Below are 17,719 nucleotides of genomic sequence, written 5' to 3' on the forward strand. Positions count from 1 at the left end.
CAGGAAGCGAGACCGTTGCTCTACCGTCCAGGCCAAAAGGTTGGGCACGCCTGCGAGAAAACATTACCAATAATAATAACAACAATACAGTAAATCACATGACTCCCAATCACCTGTTTTAAACCAATCGTCTACGACGGGACAAAAAACATTTAACCCACAACTCTACTGAATTCACCAGGAGTGTGTGGCGGCCCCAACTGATGCCACACCAGTGTTTTTACAGGTGACCCGCCTACACTGTGGCCTGCAGGTAGTGGGGTCCCGCCCCTCCCTCACAACACTAGTGCACAACCCACCCTGCACTCTCCACTCTACACGAGCATCACCATGCTCTCCCTGTGCTGGACACTCCGTCCCAGCCGTGAGTGCTGGGTACTCTGGCAAGGGTGCCACGGACTCCTCCAGGGAGAGACGGAAACAATGAGAGCAGGGAACGATAGTTATGAGGGAAGTGACAGAGAGAACAACACCAACATCAGGGAGCAACACAACAACACCACCACGGAGTAACCCCTTCACCAACAATTACAATAACCTTCTACATATTGTGTTGTGGAGTATTACATAAAGGAGAACCAAAGTCAGGTGTGGATAATGCAGTTTGTCATTCCTCTTCAACGCCGGGGATGTCTATGACACCCGCCAGACTAATCACCTCACGTCACAGGGAAAAGTAAGAGTTTAGTCCATGTTTTAGCTGGTTCTTGGGGCGTGAAGTTGGGGTTCAGTAACCTCCTCCAGAGGTTACTGGAGGTCATGTTTGAGTTATCCCTCACTGTGCTTCACTATCGTTTTCTGTGTCGGGCGGGAGCGCAACCGTCCCGTAGGTTTGACGCTGTATTTTGACGAATATTTTACCTATGGTTAAAAATTGTGGAACTAGAAAATGGGGAGCGGCTCGCGAAATTTACGTTCTGTCCCGTTTTCTGTTTTGGGTTCTCTGGTTGGTTAGGATAGGGAACTTTTGTGCGACGGAATCTAGTCATCATTGCTGGGATCCCTGTGCGAGTGTGGTACAAACATGTCGAACACAATGACAATCATACATAGTAATACAATCTTCCAGACAGAACAAATACATTTCACGATGAGTAGAGTGTTAGTTAACACACAGTTATTCTCCACAGGTAAAGTTAAGAGTGTGAGCGGGTGAGGAGAGGAGCCTGAGGAAGGACTTACCCGACACTTGCGGATCTTGAAGATGACGAGAGCCAAGACAAGACAGACGAGGACGCAGGCGGCCTCCACACAGACAGGCACCAGACGGGTCAACTTGTCGTAGGTGACGCCACACGTCACCGAGGCCGAACACTCCCCGCACCCTCCCGGACACGGCCAGCATCTGTACCGTAACAAAACACAATCTCACTTATGCTACATCTTAACTTACACGTTAATTAAACAAAGAGTCAGTATATAAAGTCTGAGGCACCTTTGTAAGTGGAGTGCCTCAAGGCTCTGTCCTGGGACCTCTGTTCTTTAACTTATACTTATAAACGATTTAGATTCAGGACTGAGAACTTTTGCAAATGTTACAGACAAATTTCTACATTTCTACTTTTTCTACAAAAAAAAAAAAATTCTACAGGCAGATTCAGTTTAATGGTGAAGAGTTCTGAGGCTGGGGATGATACATAACTATCATCCCAGGATGATACATAACTATTATCCCAGGATGATAATTATTACATAACTATCATCCCAGGATGATAATTATTACATAACTATCATCCCAGGATGATAGTTACTACATGACTATCATCCCAGGATGATAGTTACTACATGACTATCATCCCAGGATGATAGTTACTACATGACTATCATCCCAGGATGATAGTTACTATATAACTATCATCCCAGGATGATAGTTACTACATAACTATCATCCCAGGATGATAGTTACTACATGACTATCATCCCAGGATGATAGTTACTACATGACTATCATCCCAGGATGATAGTTAATATATAACTATCATCCCAGGATGATAGTTACTACATGACTATCATCCCAGGATGATAGTTACTACATGACTATCATCCCAGGATGATAGTTACTACATAACTATCATCCCAGGATGATAGTTACTACATGACTATCATCCTAGGATGATAGTTACTATATAACTATCATCCCAGGATGATAGTTACTATATAACTATCATCCCAGGATGATAGTTACTACATAACTATCATCCTAGGATGATAGTTACTATATAACTATCATCCCAGGATGATAATTACTACATAACTATCATCCCAGGATGATAGTTACTACATGACTATCATCCTAGGATGATAGTTACTATATAACTATCATCCCAGGATGATAGTTACTATATAACTATCATCCCAGGATGATAGTTACTACATAACTATCATCCCAGGATGACAGTTACTACATGACTATCATCCCAGGATGATAATTACTACATAACTATCATCCCAGGATGATAGTTACTACATAACTATCATCCCAGGATGATAGTTACTACACAACTATCATCCCAGGATGATAGTTACTACACAACTATTACCCCAGGATGATAGTTACTACACAACTATCATCCCAGGATGATAATTACTAGAATGATAATTACTACACATCCCAGAACAGTACAGGAATGTCGTAGTCCGCGTATATACCAGTTGGTCATGAACAGGAGGAATTTAAAGCCAAAAATCCATGCAGAAATATTGGATAAAAGAGAAGTAGGTCACTGGACTTTATGTGTAGAAGTGATAGCAATATCAACAACACTTGTTGCTAGTCTTCAGGTGTCTGTTACTCTTGCTAGGCGCCAGTACATCATGCACCTCACTCCTGTCGCCCACACTACACAATGTACTTACACTCATTGGAACGCCTCCAGCCTAGGATGACAAAGTTAATCCCAGGAGTCAGAAAGCTTCCACGTGAGGAGTGAATGGGAAATTATAATTTACGCAGGCGAAGAGTCACAATAACGTGGCTGAAAAATGTTGACCAAAGCACACACTAGAAAGTGAAGGGACGACGACGTTTCGGCCCGTCCTGAACCGACTTAAGAATGGTCCAGGACGGACCGAAACGTCGTCGTCCCTTCACTTTCTAGAGTGTGGTCTGGTTAACAAGTATAATTTACATTCTCTAGAAAGGCGAAGAGTAAGAGGTGACATGATTAAAGTGTACAAGTGGATGAAAGGGTATAACCAAAGGGGTATAACCAAAGGATATAACCAAATTGTATAACCAAAGGATATAACCAAATTGTATAACCAAAGGGGTATAACCAAAGGATATAACCAAAGGGGTATAACCAAAGGATATAACCAAATTGTATAACCAAAGGGGTATAACCAAAGGATATAACCAACTTGTATAACCAAAGGATATAACCAAATTGTATAACCAAAGGGGTATAACCAAAGGATATAACCAAATTGTATAACCAAAGGATATAACCAAATTGTATAACCAAAGGGGTATAACCAAAGGATATAACCAAAGGGGTATAACCAAAGGATATAACCAAATTGTATAACCAAAGGATATAACCAACTTGTATAACCAAAGGGTATAACCAAAGGGGTATATTGAGAAAACCCGTAGGAGCAGTGATGAGGATTCGAACCTATGTATTGGGTATTCCCAGGCACACACCGCAGACAACTAGGGCCACGACATGATAAAAGGATTGCAACCTGGGATTCTACTGAATCCACGAGGGTTCCTGAGGCTTTCCTTAAGTCGAACCACCGGGTTTCACACACTCCTCCCCCCCCGCAGTCACTCTGGCTCTGTCGTCTAGGAACTCTGCCTCTGACGTTCCTCTTTTAATACATGCAGAAATTCAGAGAATTAACCTATTAGGTTAATAGGTCAGGCCTAATATCACGGGGCCAGACGGCTGAGTGGACAGCGCTCGGGATCAGTAATCCTAAGGGTCGGGATTCGATCCCCGGTAGAGGCAGAAACAAATGGGCAGAGTTTCTGTCACCCTGATGTGCCTGTTCACCTGACAGTAAATAGGTACCTGGGAGTTAGACAGCTGCTACGGGCTGCTTCCTGGAGATGTGTGTGTGTGTGTGTGTGTGTGTGTGTGTGTGTGTGTGTGTGTGTGTGAAAATTAGCATTAAGGACTTGCCGGAAACGCTATGAGTGCTAGTGGCTGTACAAAAATATAACAACTCTTGTATATATATAAATAACATAAAATAAGCTAATTTAACCAAATTTATTATATTCGTCCAAAATTATCCTAATATATATCAATAGAATTGTATCTTAATATATCCGATCATAGTGGTACCAAGTATAAGTATTCTTTCATGTCTATTATTTCAGAATCTAAGTACTATTATGTACCCATATTGTTCCTAAATACTTATATGTATTTTGTCATGTATTCATTAAGAGTTTGGAAGTGTTGTTTAAAGTGAGGCTTGTGTGTTGTGAGTTAGGTGAGGCTTGTGTGTGTTGTGAGTTAGGCGAGGCTTGTGTGTTGTGAGTTAGGTGAGGCTTGTGTGTTGTGAGTTAGGCGAGGCTTGTGTGTTGTGAGTTAGGTGAGGCTTGTGTGTTGTGAGTTAGGTGAGGCTTGTGTGTGTTGTGAGTTAGGTGAGGCTTGTGTGTGTGTTGTGAGTTAGGTGAGGCTTGTGTGTGTTGTGAGTTAGGCGAGGCTTGTGTGTTGTGAGTTAGGTGAGGCTTGTGTGTTGTGAGTTAGGTGAGGCTTGTGTGTGTTGTGAGTTAGGTGAGGCTTGTGTGTGTTGTGAGTTAGGCGAGGCTTGTGTGTTGTGAGTTAGGTGAGGCTTGTGTGTTGTGAGTTAGGTGAGGCTTGTGTGTTGTGAGTTAGGTGAGGCTTGTGTGTGTTGTGAGTTAGGTGAGGCTTGTGTGTGTTGTGAGTTAGGTGAGGCTTGTGTGTGTTGTGAGTTAGGTGAGGCTTGTGTGTGTTGTGAGTTAGGTGAGGCTTGTGTGTGTTGTGAGTTAGGTGAGGCTTGTGTGTGTTGTGAGTTAGGTGAGGCTTGTGTGTGTTGTGAGTTAGGTGAGGCTTGTGTGTTGTGAGTTAGGTGAGGCTTGTGTGTGTTGTGAGTTAGGTGAGGCTTGTGTGTGTTGTGAGTTAGGTGAGGCTTGTGTGTTGTGAGTTAGGTGAGGCTTGTGTGTGTTGTGAGTTAGGTGAGGCTTGTGTGTGTTGTGAGTTAGGTGAGGCTTGTGTGTGTGTTGTGAGTTAGGTGAGGCTTGTGTGTTGTGAGTTAGGTGAGGCTTGTGTGTTGTGAGTTAGGTGAGGCTTGTGTGTGTTGTGAGTTAGGTGAGGCTTGTGTGTGTGTTGTGAGTTAGATGAGGCTTGTGTGTGTGTTGTGAGTTAGGTGAGGCTTGTGTGTTGAGTTAGGTGAGGCTTGTGTGTTGTTAGGCGAGGTCTGGCAACACTGTGGGTGGACGCTGGTGTCCGCCCGCCGAGAGAATATTTTGTCAGTAGCCCGAGGGTCACTGGTGGGGGTGCACGTCTCTCTCTCTCTCTCCCCTCCATGTTAAGTGGGCTGATGGTCTCCCTGGCGATGTTTGCTTACAATGTGTCTGGGATTCATGTGTCTTGTTATTAATTTATATTATCAGTGATTAATTATTCACGTGGTTTGATATTAATTTTATGCCACAGTGATATTTATTTAGTCTTTACGTGTTTGAAGTGGTCTCAAACCTAATAGTTTAGGGTTAAATTAGTTATCTAGTTTTATTTTATATGATGTAACAAATATTATTTCAGTGTCAGGGTAGTTAACAGACGGAATGCATTAGGCAGTGATGTGGTGGAGGCTGACTCCATACACAGTTACAAATGTAGATATGATAGAGCCCAGTAGGCTCAGGAACCTGTACACCAGTTGATTGTCAGTTGAGAGGCGGGACCAAAGAGCCAGAGCTCAACCCCCGCAAGCACAACTAGACGAGTACCCCGAGGGGGCTGGAGAAGGGAGGAGGACCTACCTGAAGGCGTGCAGGGTGCGGGTCTCAGAGTACGCCAGCTCGACGAGGGTGCCATTGAAGTACTGGTGTGTGGTATTGGGGCGGAAGTAGTTGGGCCGACACTGGCACCGGTACCCGCCTCGCCGGAACCCGACACCCGCCACCGGCACACACTGCAACACATGGCACAAGCTTCCTAACACACACAACACATCATGGAGTTGCAGGCGATAAGTCACAATAACGTGGCTAAAGTATGTTGACCAGACCACACACTACAAGGTGAAGGGACGACGACGTTTCGGTCCGTCCTGGACCATTCTCAAGTCCATTGTTGACTTGAGTCGTCGACATTCTCAATTGACTTGAGAATGGTCCAGGACGGACCGAAACGTTGTCGTCCCTTCACCTTCTAGTGTGTGGTCTGGTCATGATAATGGAGTTAAGGACAAGCAAACAGTGGAGCCACACGAACCAGCAGCAAGATAACATAGAACAAGTGGTACATAAATGGTTATCATCATTAGTGGCACGATACTCGGGGGTGTTATATCATTAGTCACCATCACCACCCTACCCACGTCACCATCACCACCCTACCCACGTCACCATCACCACCCTACCCACGTCACCATCACCACCCTACCCACGTCACCAGCATCACCCTACCCACGTCACCATCACCACCCTACCCACGTCATCAGCACCACCCTACCCACGTCACCATCACCACCCTACCCACGTCACCAACACCACCATACCCACCATACCCACGTCACCATCACCATCATACCCACGTCATCTCTGACACAGACAAAACACACATGGACAACAGTGGCAAGGTAACCTGGACAAATTTCAAATGAGCGGGATTTTCCCGCTCAAATTTTAAATTCCAAATTTCTAATTAGCGGGAAGTAGTGACGCCCGCGACGGCTGGCCGACATGGCGGCAGAATAGGTAAACACGGGTCTGGTCCCGGGCGTATACCACCAGGAATATGTAGCTGTGTTGCGATGGATGTTGCATAAACCGAGTCTTGCTTTGCATGTTAACATTGCATCTTGCGTGTTAGTTAGTAAATCGTGTTTTGGACATTCAGTATAGGCGCAATGGTGGGAGTTGGTGTGGGTGAAGGGAGCCCTTCACGCTACAGTGGGTGAAGGGAGCCCTTCACGCTACAGTGGGTGAAGGGAGCCCTTCACGCTACAGTGGGTGAAGGGAGCCCTTCACGCTACAGTGGGTGAAGGGAGCCCTTCACGCTACAGTGGGTGAAGGGAGCCCGTCAGAGTGCGCGCCCTCTAAGACACTGGCCGGGCCTCTGGGAACACAGTCACCAAACAAGGCCTCCGACTATACTACTAGCTGAGGGTGGCAGTGCTACATGGTCCGGTGTCCTACACACTCTCTTCTATAAGACAATTGATGTCGGAGAAACAGACACCCTTTACTAACAGTTAATACAATAGGCAGATAATATTGCTGCCGGTTTGTACTAACAAATTAATTCATAGAAAATGAGGCTCCATTGTAAATTTCTTCGGAAGAAAACGGGGATAAATTGCCATATGTCGCCATTTAATTCACCATCTAATAATGGGAATTTCTATTAATACATCAGTCTCTGGACTGTAAACATCATAAAAACACTTCCCTTGATCCAACTTAATTATCAGTACTAAAAACAACTTAAATGTTGGGCCCTCTTTCCACTTCTTGATAAAACGCATCTGAGGAACAGCTGAGCGTCAGTGGAGGAGAGGCCAGTTGAGGCCATTACTAACTTCAACACAAGTCTCGCTGGAGCTTCAAGACGCTCCACAATTAATCCCCTTCGATGTAGTGTTAAGGGATGTAAAGTGCTCCCATCAGCAGCACATTCATCGTCTACCATAAGGGAAATGTTCCACAGAGACCCGTTATCTATTCCTTCCTGGCCAGTAACGTTATGTACATTACGGCCTTCTTTTGTTTTGACGCCCGGGTGTTTGAGGAGGCATACTCTTGCACCCTTAGAAATGAAGTACCCGACGTCGAGAGCGAGGGGAACCTTTTATTGTAAATCCTCCTTTCGTCACTGAACCCGATCTCGACGGACTGACGGTTCTTAAGGTGGCGTTTGTGGGGCGTATACGCACGACGCACCCCGAGGGGGCCCCGGCATGATCGGCGATAGCTTCTTGTTGGGTGTCCTGCCTCTAATTTTGGCTCCATGGTGGGTGTGGGGAGCCCATTCTTGAATGAAAGTGTTACTTCTCATCAATATGTCTGTAAATGTTCCTCTTGTACCCTGTCAGGCTCGTGGGGTGGGCGACCAAGCCCCCGAGTCAGACTGTGTTGGAAGACCAGGCTTTGTAGCCCCCGCTGCATTGGGCCCCTGACCTTGCTCCTCCTTTGACCCTCCTGACTACTCCCCTTGGCTCCCCTCCCTCCTCTGTGGCTGGGTCGAGCCACAAGCCCCCAGTGGTGACCACCTCGTCCCTTGGCACAGCTCAGTCTCTCATTGTGACTACTGCGCCTTTTAACCCCTCTCTCTCTCTCTCTCAGAGGGTTATCAATGCCGTCCGCGCCATGGCCGCACTCGCTCGATTCCTTCCCGTACTGATGAGTATCAAGCCTTGTTTGGTCCCACTTCATGGGCCAAATACTTTTGATCACCTCCCTTGATTCTACACCTGACGATTTCTACCTCCATAGGCATCTTGTTGATACCAGATGCCTCTGTTACCTTCAACCCCACCCGTCTCGGTACACGTGTCGTTGCTGCTCCTTCTCAGGATGCAGCTTCCTGCTTGGCTGCCTTATCCTGCCTTGGTGTGACCCCTGTTCTGGTCTCCAAGAACGCTCGGTTGAATGCCAGTGTTGGCACTATTCTCCTCCCACCCCATGTTGCAACCGGTGTTCGGAATCTACAGAACTACCACGATGATATTCGGCATATCCTTGAAGCCCAGGGCCATTCTGTCCTCCAGGTAGACACGTTTACTCGTCCCCCTCGTGGTCGTCGCCATCAACCCCTTCGGGTTGTGAAAGTTACCTTTGATAGTAGAACCCTTCCGTCCTCTGTCATTCTTGCTGGTGCCAGATGCTCTGTCCAGGAGTACATTCCTTCTCCTTGGCTCTGTAATAAGTGGTGGAGGTTTGGACATGGAGTCCTCCGCTACTCAAGTACTGTCTCTGTCCTGTGTGTGGGGACGAGGGTCACTATGTCGGAGTGTACTTCTCCCCAGGCTCACTGCCTCAATTGCGGTGAGGCCCTTCTCCCGTGCGTGTATACATTACAAGCTTGAGGCAGCTGTCCTCAACTTGAAGCACCGGGAGCGTTTGTCTTTTCCTGAGGTGAGGCACCTAGTTCGCAGTCTCCCACCCTATGCTAACGTCTTTTATGCTCACATGTTGCACTCTTCCTCTCCTCGTCCTTCCCACTTTCCTCAGACTCAAAACCGTTTCCAGGCCTTAGACCCAGACACTCCCACCCCCCTCCTCCTCTGTTCCTTTGAGTTCTGTCCCGAAGGGTCCCCCTCCTGGTCCTCTGTCTGGGGTTCCCCTTCTTTCTGCTCAGTCTGTCATGTCTCCTGTGTCTTCTTCCCTGTCTCCCTCCGATCCTCCTTCCCATCCTTCTCCTCCGATATAGCTCTCCACGCCGCCTGTCAATATGGGCTGATATCCATTGCTCTCCCAACGGCCATCGTGTGTACTCTCATTCTGCTTCTCTTGCTGAGACGCTAGAATCTATTGCCCAGTACATTGTTGCTAGGACGCCTGTCTCTTTGAATCAGAAGCGTAAACCTGGCTCCTCTCCTTCCTCCTCCCATTTCGGTGGTTATGCCCCCTGTTCCTGCTATGGAGGTCTCTTTGCCCCCCCCCCGCTTCCCTCTCGGTTACTGCCCTTGCTGAGGTGCACTCCCTGGTTTCTGCCCCTCCTGCTGCTGTCCTTGACCTTCAGTTATCCCCCCTCTTCCTCCTGCAGATCCTACTTGTCCGCCCCTGGTCGGTCCTCCAGCTCCCTTCCCTCCTATATTCAGTTTACCATACCCCTTAACCCTGACTTCGCTGACCCTGATCCTGCGCTTCTTTAACGTGCTGTGTTCTGTTTTCACTTTTGTTTCTTCGTTCTCTGTTGCTATCCTTTCTCTTCTCGTCGATATCTATTCTTCAGTAGAACATTCGAGGTTATTATGCCAATTTCCTTGAACTCCAGCTTCTGATTTTGCGGTTTTCGCCCCTTTGTGTCCGTCTCCAGGAGCCGATGCTTGGTGCTCGTCCTGGTCGCTTTTGTGCCTATTCCTTTCTCCCCTTCCCTCCCAGCTGTTGCTGGGACACTAACTCTTCTGCTCTCTTGATTCGCTCTGATATTCCCTTTGTCCCCTTACTTATTCCTTCGCTTCTCCATTGTTCTGCTGCTTGTATCTTTGTGAGGAAATGGTACACTGTTCCATTTATCTCCACCCAAGTGTCCTGCTTTCTCTTCCCGATCTTAAACACTTACTGGACTCCTTGCCGGAGCCTGTGCTCCTGCTAGGTGATTTCAATTGTCGTCATTCCCTTTGTGGTGATGTTCTGACGAACACCCAGGGGTCGCCTTCTTGAGTCGTTCACCCTCTCTTCTTCCTTATCTCTTCTGAATTCTGGTGAGCCCATGCATTTGGACTTTCGGACTCGCACCCTTTCCTGTCTTGATCTTTCTCTTTGCTCGTCATCTCTTTACTTAGATTTCACGTGGCAGGTTCTTGATCACCTCCATGCCAGTGACTTATTTCCCCATCGTTGTTACCTTTTTCTCTTTTCACCCTCCCCTCTCCTACCCTAGGTGGCAGTTTGCATAGGCACACTGGAACCTCTTTACCCTCAAGTGCTGCTCTCTCTGACCTCTCCCTTCTGCCTCTCCCTCGTTCTCTCCTCCTTTTTCATGACACCGTCTTCAACGCTGCCCTCCGCTCTATTCCTCGCTCTTCCTCTTGGGGACCGTGGAAGTGCGTTCCCTGGTGGAATGCAGACTGTGCTCGAGCTGTCCACTGTAAGCGTGCAGTCTGGAAGACACACCACGGCCAAGAGACGGCCGATTCTTTTCTTTTCTTTCGGAAGGCAAGTGCGGTGGCCCACAGGGCCATCCGTACGACTAAACGTGAATGTTGGATGTCTTATGTCTTCACCATAACGTCCGAAACTCCTCTGCTGAAGATCTGGAAGCGTATCCACAAGATAGCGGGTAAGATCGTCCCAATGTCTCGCCGGTCCTTCACCTCCGTGGTACTCTTGTGGTGGACCCGTTGCAGGTCGCTACTGAACTGGGTTCCCACTTTTCTTCTGTTAGCTCTGGTTTTCATCTTTCCCAATCTTTCCTTCTTCGTAAACCTGTCCTTGAATCTCGTCCTTTAGATTTCTGCACTCATCTTCGACTTCCCTATAACGATCCCTTCTCTCTCTCTGAACTTCGGTGTGCCCTGGCCCTCTGCAGTTCTACGGTGGCGGGCTCCGATGGCATTCATAATGAGATGCTTCGCCATGCGTGTCTTGTTTTCCGACCGTCCCCTGCGGTCGCTTGTCCCTCTATAGAATTCTTGGCAACTCGGATACTTTTGATATCATTCACCTTATGCGTTTCTGTTCTCATATTGGCATCCTTGGTGATATTTAGCGCCCTCTAATTATCCCGCACATTTGATGGTGCTACATAGCCTTCCCGGTTTGGTGCCTTCTTTTGATAATTGCTTATTTGACAGGTGAACATATTTTACAATTGACCTATTTTATAATTGTTTAACTATAATCATTGCACCTTTCAGTGTTAAAAAGTGTCTACACCAACCACAGGTGATGTTGAGGAGCTAACCTTTGGGTACTTTGTCACACTTATGGTACTTACACTGGTGGTGGTGATGTCACACTTATGGTACTCACCCTGGTGGTGGAGACGTCACACTTATGGTACTCACCCTGGTGGTGGAGACGTCACACTTATGGTACTCACCCCGGTGGTGGAGACGTCACACTTATGGTACTCACCCCGGTGGTGGAGACGTCACACTTATGGTACTCACCCTGGTGGTGGAGACGTCACACTTATGGTACTCACCCTGGTGGTGGAGACGTCACACTTATGGTACTCACCCTGGTGGTGGAGACGTCACACTTATGGTACTCACCCTGGTGGTGGAGACGTCACACTTATGGTACTCACCCTGGTGGTGGAGACGTCACACTTATGGTACTCACCCCGGTGGTGGAGACGTCACACTTATGGTACTCACCCTGGTGGTGGAGACGTCACACTTATGGTACTCACCCTGGTGGTGGAGACGTCACACTTATGGTACTCACCCTGGTGGTGGAGACGTCACACTTAGGGTACTCACCCTGGTGGTGGAGACGTCACACTTAGGGTACTCACCCTGGTGGTGGAGACGTCACACTTATGGTACTCACCCCGGTGGTGGAGACGTCACACTTATGGTACTCACCCTGGTGGTGGAGACGTCACACTTATGGTACTCACCCTGGTGGTGGAGACGTCACACTTATGGGTGCCACCGAAGAGGTGATGACCAAGGATGTCATCTGAGTCATCACACTGGTTGAGGTCGACCACTGACAGTGGGAAGGTCACCAGCACCACACCCCTGGGGGAGGAACACACGGGTTAGTGTCCACCAGCACCACACCCCTGGGGGAGGAACACACGGGTTAGTGTCCACCAGCACCACACCCCTGGGGGAGGAACACACGGGTTAGTGTCCACCAGCACCACACCCCTGGGGGAGGAACACACGGGTTAGTGTCCACCAGCACCACACCCCTGGGGGAGGAACACACAGGTTAGTGTCCACCAGCACCACACCCCTGGGGGAGGAACACACGGGTTAGTGTCCACCAGCACCACACCCCTGGGGGAGGAACACACGGGTTAGTGTCCACCAGCACCACACCCCTGGGGGAGGAACACACGGGTTAGTGTCCACCAGCACCACACCCCTGGGGGAGGAACACACGGGTTAGTGTCCACCAGCACCACACCCCTGGGGGAGGAACACACGGGTTAGTGTCCACCAGCACCACACCCCTGGGGGAGGAACACAAGGGTTAGTGTCCACCAGCACCACACCCCTGGGGGAGGAACACACGGGTTAGTGTCCACCAGCACCACACCCCTGGGGGAGGGAACACACGGGTTAGTGTCCACCAGCACCACACCCCTGGGGGAGGAACACACGGGTTAGTGTCCACCAGCACCACACCCCTGGGGGAGGAACACACGGGTTAGTGTCCACCAGCACCACACCCCTGGGGGAGGAACACACGCGTTAGTGTCCACCAGCACCACACCCCTGGGGGAGGAACACAAGGGTTAGTGTCCACCAGCACCACACCCCTGGGGGAGGAACACAAGGGTTAGTGTCCACCAGCACCACACCCCTGGGGGAGGAACACACGGGTTAGTGTCCACCAGCACCACACCCCTGGGGGAGGAACACACGGGTTAGTGTCCACCAGCACCACACCCCTGGGGGAGGAACACACGGGTTAGTGTCCACCAGCACCACACCCCTGGGGGAGGAACACAAAGGTTAGTGTCCACCAGCACCACACCCCTGGGGGAGGGAACACTTCCCTGGGGAAGGGAACACTCCCCTGGGGGAGGGAACACTTCCCTGGGGGAGGGAACACTCCCCTCTGGGAGGAACACACCCCTGGGGGAGGAACACACACCCTGGGGGAGGAACACACACCCTGGGGGAGGAACACACACCCTGGGGGAGGAACACACCCTGGGGGAGGAACACGCCCCTGGGGGGAGGAACACGCCCCTGGGGGGAGGAACACACCCCTGGGGGAGGAACACACCCCTGGGGGAGGAACACGCCCCTGGGGAAGGAACACGCCCCTGGGGGAGGAACACGCCCCTGGGGAAGGAACACGCCCCAGGGAGAGGAACACGCCCCTGGGGCAAGAACACACCCGTGAGGCAGGAACACGCCCCTGGGGGAGGAACACGCCCCTGGGGGAGGATCACGCCCCTGGGGCAGGAACACGCCCCTGGGGGGGGGAACACACCCCTGGGGCAGGAACACACCCCTGGGGGAGGAACACACCCCTGGGGGAGGAACACACACCCCTGGGGCAGGAACACACCCCTGGGGCAGGAACACACCCCTGGGGCAGGAACACACCCCTGGGGCAGGAACACACCCCTGTGGCAGGAACACACCCCTGTGGCAGGAACACACCCCTGTGGCAGGAACACACCCCTGGGGCAGGAACACGCCCCTGGGGCAGGAACACACCCCTAAGGCAGGAACTCGCCCCTGGGGCAGGAACACGCCCCTGGGGGAGGAACACGCCCCTGGGGCAGGAACACGCCCCTGGGCAGGAACACGCCCCTGGGGCAGGAACACGCCCCTGGGGCAGGAACACGCCCCTGGGGCAGGAACACGCCCCTGGGGCAGGAACACGCCCCTGGGGCAGGAACACACCCCTCTGGGAGGAACACGCCCCTGGGGCAGGAACACACCCCTGGGGGAGGAACACACCCCTGGGGGGAGGAACACACCCCTGGGGCAGGAACACGCCCCTGGGGGAGGAACACACCCCTGGGGGAGGAACACACCCCTGGGGCAGGAACACGCCCCTGGGGGAGGAACACACCCCTGGGGCAGGAACACACCCCTGGGGGAGGAACACACCCCTGGGGGGAGGAACACACCCCTGGGGCAGGAACACGCCCCTGGGGGAGGAACACACCCCTGGGGGAGGAACACACCCGTGGGGGAGGAACACACCCGTGGGGGAGGAACACACCCCTGGGGGAGGAACACACCCGTGGGGGAGGAACACACCCCTGGGGCAGGAACACACCCCTGGGGGAGGAACACACCCCTGGGGGAGGAACACACCCATGGGGGAGGAACACACCCCTGGGGGAGGAACACACCCATGGGGGAGGAACACACCCCTGGGGGAGGAACACACCCCTGGGGGAGGAACACACCCCTGGGGGGAGGAACACACCCATGGGGGAGGAACACACCCATGGGGGAGGAACACACCCATGGGGGAGGAACACACCCCTGGGGGGAGGAACACACCCCTGGGGCAGGAATACGCCCCTGGGGCAGGAACACGCCCCTGGGGCAGGAACACGCCCCTGGGGGAGGAACACACCCGTGGGGGAGGAACACACCCCTGGGGGAGGAACACACCCGTGGGGGAGGAACACACCCATGGGGGAGGAACACACACCCATGGGGCAGGAACACACCCCTGGGGCAGGAACACACCCCTGGGGGGAGGAACACACCCCTGGGGCAGGAACACACCCCTGGGGGGAGGAACACACCCCTGGGGCAGAAAGAACTGGTATACAAGGTTCTGAATGATTCCTTACACAGGTTCCTGAAGGCTGTTCTGAAGTTAGCCAGCCTTGCGTATACCGCCGATGTTATTCTTTTGATGTGGGCTTCAGGAGACAGGTTTGGTGTGATATCAACTCCCAGATCTTTCTCTCTGTCTGTTTCATTAGGTACTTCATCTCCCATTCTATATCCTGTGTCTGGCCTCCTGTTTCCACCGCCTAGTTTCATTACTTTGCGTTTACTCGGGTTGAACTTTAGCAGCCATTTGTTGGACCATTCATTCAGTTTGTCTAGGTCATCTTGTAGCCTCATAGTATCTTCCTCCGTCTTAACCCTCATAATTTTTGCATCATCAGCAAACAATGAGAGGAATGATTCTATACCCTCTGGTAGATCATTTACATATATCAGAAACAATATGGGTCCAAGGACTGAACCCTGCGGGACTCCACTGGTGACGTCTAGCCCGTCTGAGACCTCACCCCTCACAGTGACTCGTTGTCTTCTGTTGCTTAGGTACTCCCTTATCTAATGGAGTACCTTCCCTTTCACTCCTGCCTGCATCTCCAGCTTTCACACTAGTCTCTGGTGTGGTACTGCGTCAAAGGCTTTCTGGCAATCCAAAAATATGCAGTCTGCCCACCCCCTCTCTTTCTTGCCTGATTTTTGTTGCCTGGTCATAGAATTCAATTAATTCTGTGAGGCAGGACTTGCCATCCCTGAACCCATGTTGATGCTGTGTTACAAAGTTCTTTCGCTGCAGATGTTCCACTAGCTTTTTTTGCACAATCTTCTCCATCAGCTTGCATGCTATACAAGTTAGGGACACTGGTCTGTAGTTCAGTGCCTCCTGTCTATCACCCTTGTATATCGGGACTACGTTTGCTGTCTTCCAAATTTTTGGCAGTTCACCTGATACCAGTGATTTGTTGTACACTATGGAGAGTGGGAGGCACAGTGCTGCTGCTGCTCCTTCCTTTAGTATCCATGGCGATATTCCATCCGGGGCCTATAGCCTTTGTCACATCCAACTCTAGCAAAACTTTCCTTACATCCCCACTGATAATCTCAAATTCCTCTAGTGGTGCAGGTTTACTATTCCTTCTCTTCTCTTATCTCTAGAACTTCTCCTTGATCTAACGTGAAGACTTCCTGGAATTTCTTATTGAGTTCCTCACACACTTCCTTGTCGTTTGCAGTGAATCTTTCTGCTCCTACCCTCAGTTTCATTACCTGTTCCTTCATTGTTGTCTTTCCCCTGGTGAGGCTGTGCAGCAATTTGGGTTGAGTCTTTGCCTTGCTTCCTATGTTGTTTTCCTATTGTGTCATCAGAGCCACGGGTGTATAAGCCAGGGTTGTGTCATCAGGGCCACGGGTGTATAAGCCAGGGTTGTGTCATCAGGGCCACGGGTGTATAAGCCAGGGGGTTGTGTCATCAGAGCCACGGGTGTATAAGCCAGGGTTGTGTCATCAGGGCCACGGGTGTATAAGCCAGGGGGTTGTGTCATCAGAGCCACGGGTGTATAAGCCAGGGTTGTGTCATCAGGGCCACGGGTGTATAAGCCAGGGTTGTGTCATCAGGGCCACGGGTGTATAAGCCAGGGTTGTGTCATCAGGGCCACGGGTGTATAAGCCAGGGTTGTGTCATCAGGGCCACGGGTGTATAAGCCAGGGGGTTGTGTCATCAGGGCCACGGGTGTATTAGCCAGGGTTGTGTCATCAGGGCCACGGGTGTATAAGCCAGGGTTGTGTCATCAGAGCCACGGGTGTATAAGCCAGGGTTGTGTCATCAGGGCCACGGGTGTATAAGCCAGGGTTGTGTCATCAGGGCCACGGGTGTATAAGCCAGGGTTGTGTCATCAGGGCCACGGGTGTATAAGCCAGGGTTGTGTCATCAGGGCCACGGGTGTATAAGCCAGGGGGTTGTGTCATCAGGGCCACGGGTGTATAAGCCAGGGTTGTGTCATCAGGGCCACGGGTGTATAAGCCAGGGTTGTGTCATCAGGGCCACGGGTGTATAAGCCAGGGGGTTGTGTCATCAGGGCCACGGGTGTATAAGCCAGGGTTGTGTCTTCAGGGCCACGGGTGTATATGCCAGGGTTGTGTCATCAGGGCCACGGGTGTATAAGCCAGGGTTGTGTCTTCAGGGCCACGGGTGTATAAGCCAGGGTTGTGTCATCAGGGCCACGGGTGTATAAGCCAGGGTTGTGTCATCAGGGCCACGGGTGTATAAGCCAGGGTTGTGTCATCAGGGCCACGGGTGTATAAGCCAGGGTTGTGTCATCAGGGCCACGGGTGTATAAGCCAGGGGGTTGTGTCATCAGGGCCACGGGTGTATAAGCCAGGGTTGTGTCATCAGAGCCACGGGTGTATAAGCCAGGGTTGTGTCATCAGGGCCACGGGTGTATAAGCCAGGGTTGTGTCA

The 17,719-nt window shown here is 50.9% G+C and overlaps 1 protein-coding gene across 4 annotated transcripts in view; it reads right to left on the bottom strand.

Annotated features, from left to right (window-relative positions):
• Positions 1 to 17,719, bottom strand: part of LOC123745534 (G-protein coupled receptor 158 smog) — a 108,585-nt gene that overhangs the window by 42,609 nt on the left and 48,257 nt on the right. For all 4 annotated transcript variants that reach the window (XM_069312007.1, XM_069312009.1, XM_069312006.1 and 1 more), the window contains exons 4-6: positions 12,441 to 12,564; positions 5,966 to 6,117; positions 1,183 to 1,345 (exon numbers count right to left, since the gene is read on the bottom strand). In XM_069312007.1, coding sequence (XP_069168108.1) covers positions 1,183 to 1,345; positions 5,966 to 6,117; positions 12,441 to 12,564 — 439 coding nt within the window. The remainder of the gene's footprint in view (positions 1 to 1,182; positions 1,346 to 5,965; positions 6,118 to 12,440; positions 12,565 to 17,719) is intronic.

This window comes from Procambarus clarkii, chromosome 71 (genome assembly GCF_040958095.1).
Source record: "Procambarus clarkii isolate CNS0578487 chromosome 71, FALCON_Pclarkii_2.0, whole genome shotgun sequence".
In the NCBI taxonomy this organism is placed as follows: domain Eukaryota; kingdom Metazoa; phylum Arthropoda; class Malacostraca; order Decapoda; family Cambaridae; genus Procambarus; species Procambarus clarkii.